Source organism: Bactrocera latifrons, unplaced genomic scaffold (assembly GCF_001853355.1).
Source record: "Bactrocera latifrons isolate USDA-ARS-PBARC rearing strain unplaced genomic scaffold, ASM185335v1 scaffold_1229, whole genome shotgun sequence".
NCBI lineage: Eukaryota > Metazoa > Arthropoda > Insecta > Diptera > Tephritidae > Bactrocera > Bactrocera latifrons.
The window spans coordinates 33,405-38,145 of NW_017534663.1; the positions used below are offsets into that span (position 1 = coordinate 33,405).

Sequence of the window (4,741 nt, forward strand, 5' to 3'; positions counted from 1 at the left end):
TGGCCGCAGAACATACTCTTAGCGCGCAAGTGGTATATATCGAAAAAAGGCCACGGCGATATGATTTCACTTCTAGGGCTTTTGTCCATATCTGGACGTCAAACACCGCGACTGACTTTAGTACACCAGCTAATAGTCGTCTTCTATTTTGTTTTGGCCCTCGGCTATTGAGCATTAACCGGCTCTAGGCTCTGCACACTAATATCAAGTTTTGCCTTTTCCATATGGTGGGAAAGCGGCCTTCCTGAATGCATGTATTATACATAGTTCTAAAGGGTCTATGTTTCTAGCTATCGCTATTTTTAGCACTATATTCGGAATTCCATCCGGTCCAGGGGCTTTAGATGGGTTTAACCGTTTGCATGCTTCTCGGACTTCTTCATTCGAAACAGCCGGAAAATCCTGATGGAGTGGGGGTAGATAGGGAAGAGGACCGGAACTATTCTCTCAATAGTTGAGGGGGAGGTTGGGATTTGCGCGCCAGTGTGGAGTTTTCCTATTACCGTTTTATAAGCGTGTCCCCAAGCGTTGTTTTCAACATCGTCGCACAGTTTAAAGAAACATTTCTGCTTGCTTGTTTTAGTAATTTTCTTTTGTCCTTAAAGTGTTAAAGAGTTGTGTATTTAGGTGTACCTCGTGACCTTTGGTATAATAATAACATTGAAGCGTCGCATGCACTCTTAATACAGCTCATAATCGAGAAAGCAGCTTTGTTAGCCGACAACAATTGCCGGGAAGAGTAGTTAGTCTGAAGACTTCTTCAAAAAGGTCTGGATCGAACGTGGTGGGTCGCCAGTTACTTCTTTTAGGGTCGGTACACGCTGTTGTTCGTGTGTTATATTTATATCGAATATAATTTCATAGTTAAAAGTGTAATTATCCCTAATTTCCCAGTAAGATTTGCGAACTAAGCTCGAGTGTACTAACGTTAGGTCTATCACCGATTGTCGGTCATCTTTGTTAAATGTGCATTGGTTGAGAGCATTTAAAAGCTCCAGATCAAGAGAGGCAAAAGCACTCCTAGTAGGGTTCTCCTCTGCAGTTGGTTCTTTTGCATCCCCACTCGATAGCCCAGGCATTAAAGTCACCAGCTATTATAACTTTCATTTTGCATCTGGCATCGGCCACTATGTTGTCGATAATAAGGTGATATTCTTCGTCGTTGAGGCTAGGGCGTAAGTAGCAGCTATATACATATATTAATATTATTAGTTGTTGTTCGAACAAAACCATCCATCCATCGGTGCTTCCAGTTGCGCAAAGTTATTGTTACATTTCCATACAACCGCTTTATTTCGAGTGTCACTTACCCAAGTTTAGTAAGTGTCCGATTTTATATGGTTCACTTAGTAGAACCACATCAATTTGCTTTTCGGCTACTGACAGTTTCAATAAGTCATGAGCCGCTTGCAGTGGTCTGCGTTCAGTTATACACCTGACGCTTCCAGTAGAGTGATCGATTTCCTTTGTACCAGCTTTCAAGCAGAGCAAACATTTTGGCTCGTTGTTGCAGTCCTTTGCCTGGTGTTCTCCTTCGCCACATCTTCTACAGAGTCTGGACCTGTCCTCATTTGTGCAGGTTTTTGCAGTGTGTCCATAATCGAGACATTTAAAGCACCGCTGTGGTTGTCTGTATTCTCGATCAGTAGAAGCTTTCTAGCTGAGAGCTGTTTAGGTGTCTTCATAGGACTTTCTTAAGTTCTTAATTGTTGGCATCGTCAGTTCAGGGTTACCTAATTCTCGCTTGCAGTCTGTCTCACTCTATGTGTTCAGCCCTTAACGGATCAGTACTTAAGTATAAACAAAAACTTATTACTCGTTGCAGTACTCTGATATATATATTCATACATATGTATATGAAATAGACAGAAGTGCACGAGTAAATCAGTTCTTAGGGGATGATATACAAACCGAACGCTGTCGACCATTTCAATCATTGAAGCATAAGTACAATATGTATCACCTCGGGTATTTTCTGCAAATGCGAACGTGCATAAACAAATCAGTTTTTGGCATGATAATTCAGATGGTGGAGCACGGTGCTCGTTCGTTCCGTAGATGTGGTTGGCCGTGGGGAAACGGTCGGCGCAAGTTATTCTACAAAAATATTAAATAAAAACAAAAGGTTTCATGTAATATATGTAATTTTAATATGAATAATTGGAAACACACTTACCACGTTTGTATCGCTAAGCGGTCGCGAAACGAGAAAGCGCGCAACTTTTTTAGTTATTGTTTAGTTGCGCGCGAATTAAAACTTCGAAAAAGAGGAAAAGAAAATATTATTCTGCCGACACAGACGTGGCAAAAGAAATTGGGCGGGGCGGCGTCACCATTCTCCCCGCTTTGCAGTATTACTGCAAATGCAGTTTACAATAGATTACTTAAAACTAACTTAACTAACTGGCTCCTGCACTTCCTCTTCCACGTCATCTTTTGGGGTGGCCGACAAGACGAATCGAGTCAAGTTCGGTCTGCGAAATGCCGCTGAGATGAATTGAATCTCAGTCGGTCATTGCCATGCCACCAACGTGCATAGAAGTCACCACCTTCTGAGGTCGGCGAGACGACTCGCGTCTAACTCGATCCTGGGTATGTATTGATTATGAGATGTGTTTGGAGCCAGTGCACTTTATTGTGCCGATGTTATACGCGGCGGATATTATATATCGACGTATTTTGGGCGATGAGTTGACCCCCTCTCCTTGATACTACGGCGTGCACCTGCTTCACGACGAACGTCTCGTCCACGCCTTCGTTTCGGATGGGGTGGCCGATGAGACGAATCGAGTCTCGTTCGGTCCGGACAATGTCGCTGAGACGAATCGAGTCTCAGTCGATCGTTGCCATGCCGCCAATCCGAAAGGAAGTTACCCGCACCCCGAAGTCGGCGAGACGACTCGAGTCTGGCTCGATCTTGGGCGTGTGGTATGCGGGAGAGGCATCGTTGGTCAGAGCTTTGCGTGTTACCGTCATGCACTGAGGTGGGCTGATTGTAGACAATTCTGTTGATCGAACTGTTGCTGCTGCTGTTGTTGCTGTCGTTAGCCACCACGGCTAATGTGGAAGAGCCGTTCGAGGTGGCTGTTTCGTTCAGAATGTTAGCCAAATCATGTGATGGTATTGATGTCGGTGTTGGGGGCTGGTGTGGTGGCTGATGCAGCTGATGTTGCTGGATTTGCAGCGGTTGATGCTGAAGTTGTTGTTGTTGCGCTGCCACCGTTGGGCTGGACGCCATGGGCGACGAAATGTGCGCTGGAGACATAGACGGCTGCGTTATCGGCAGCTGTGCTTCACGCTGCGTTGACTGCTGTCGTTGTTGTTGTTGATGCTGTTGTGGTAATGGCTGTTGCCGCGGCTGTGATTGAATCGCTGTCTGCGTCTGTGTTAGGATCTGAGTAGGCGTTGACGTCGGCAGTGGCTGTGACTGCAATTGTGAAATCTGTTGTTGTTTTAGTCTTGACTTGAAACTAGCTGGTGCATCTTGTGTCACCGTTGACATTTCAGCAAACGGATCGCCTAGCAACTGGTGCTGGCGCTGTTGTTGATATGGTTGATACATTTGTTGTTGGGGCGTTGTTGGATGATGTGGTGATAGTCTTGGCTGATGTCTTTTCGACTGCTGTTGCAGCATAGTCTGTTGATGGGGAGATTGTTGTTTCTGTTGTGCAAATTAGTATTAATTTTACTACAGAAATGGTTTTGTGTTTGTTGTTTAGCTATTGCTGAGTTTTGTCCGTTGACATTACCATTTATCTTTGTTTCTTCCGAGGGAACAGAACCTGTTGAAATCCAACCAAACACTGTACGTTGTGTAACGAGGGATCCGACGATTTTCGATTGTACCCCATTTAGAATGATTTTCGGGTAAAGATCCGCTCCAATCAACAAGTCAACCTTTTGACTCGTATAGAAATTACTATCCGCTAAGGGGATATTGGGTAACCTTTTTACCATTGAAGAGTTAATTGATCTGGATGGAAGCAGTCCAGTCAATTTTGGCAGTACCAACGCTTCCGCCTGTAGTCTTAAACTTTTGTTACGGGGCGAGCCAATTGTAATCGAGCATACCGATTGAACTCGTCCTGATACGGTATTATTCAATCCTGAAACTCGCGCTTTGACCTTTTTGCTTGCCAGATGTAAGCGTTTTTGCAAACTGTTGCTTAAGAAGGTGGCTTCAGATCCCGAATCAATCAGGGCTCTGACAGTGAAGGTGCTCTTGTTGTGACATATGGTCACCATGGCTGTACCTAAGAGCATGCTTCGACTGGTAGGCACATTTGAAATATTGGCCTTAATAGAGGCCACATGAGATTTAGTAGAAACCTCAGTAGTGTCTGTGCTGTCAGATATCAGAGCTATTCCCTCACTCTGATCCCGATGAATCATAGAGTGATGCCTCTGTATACATTTATTAGAATTAAACATACTTTTACAATTTTTGACTTCATGTGAGTCTGATAAACAGTTAAGGCAGACGTGGAGTTTTCTGACAGCAATTAACCGCTGCATCTCAATGAATCTTTGACAAGTTTTCAAAATGTGCGATTGAGATGAGCAAAGTTTACATTTAATATTGGTTTTCTTAGCGTGATGGGAATTGATGGGTTTGGATCCAATCCTTGACTGCAAGGTTGGTATCCGACCTTCGCCATCATCCGACTCAATCTTAGGTTGAGCACTCAACTCGCCTTTGAGGTTTGCTACTCTCTCTAGCGTTTTAACCCGTTTGGTTAGA

The 4,741-nt window shown here is 44.1% G+C and overlaps 1 protein-coding gene across 1 annotated transcript; it reads right to left on the reverse strand.

The window, feature by feature from the left end:
- Nucleotides 1–743: 743 nt before the first annotated feature.
- Nucleotides 744–3,851, reverse strand: LOC108978483 (vacuolar protein-sorting-associated protein 36-like). The gene is made up of 3 exons (XM_018948802.1): nucleotides 3,810–3,851; nucleotides 2,971–3,661; nucleotides 744–955 (listed from the first exon to the last, which is right to left on the reverse strand). Exons 1-3 carry the CDS (start codon nucleotides 3,849–3,851, stop codon nucleotides 744–746), a joined length of 945 nt encoding a protein of 314 aa, XP_018804347.1.
- Nucleotides 3,852–4,741: the final 890 nt, after the last annotated feature.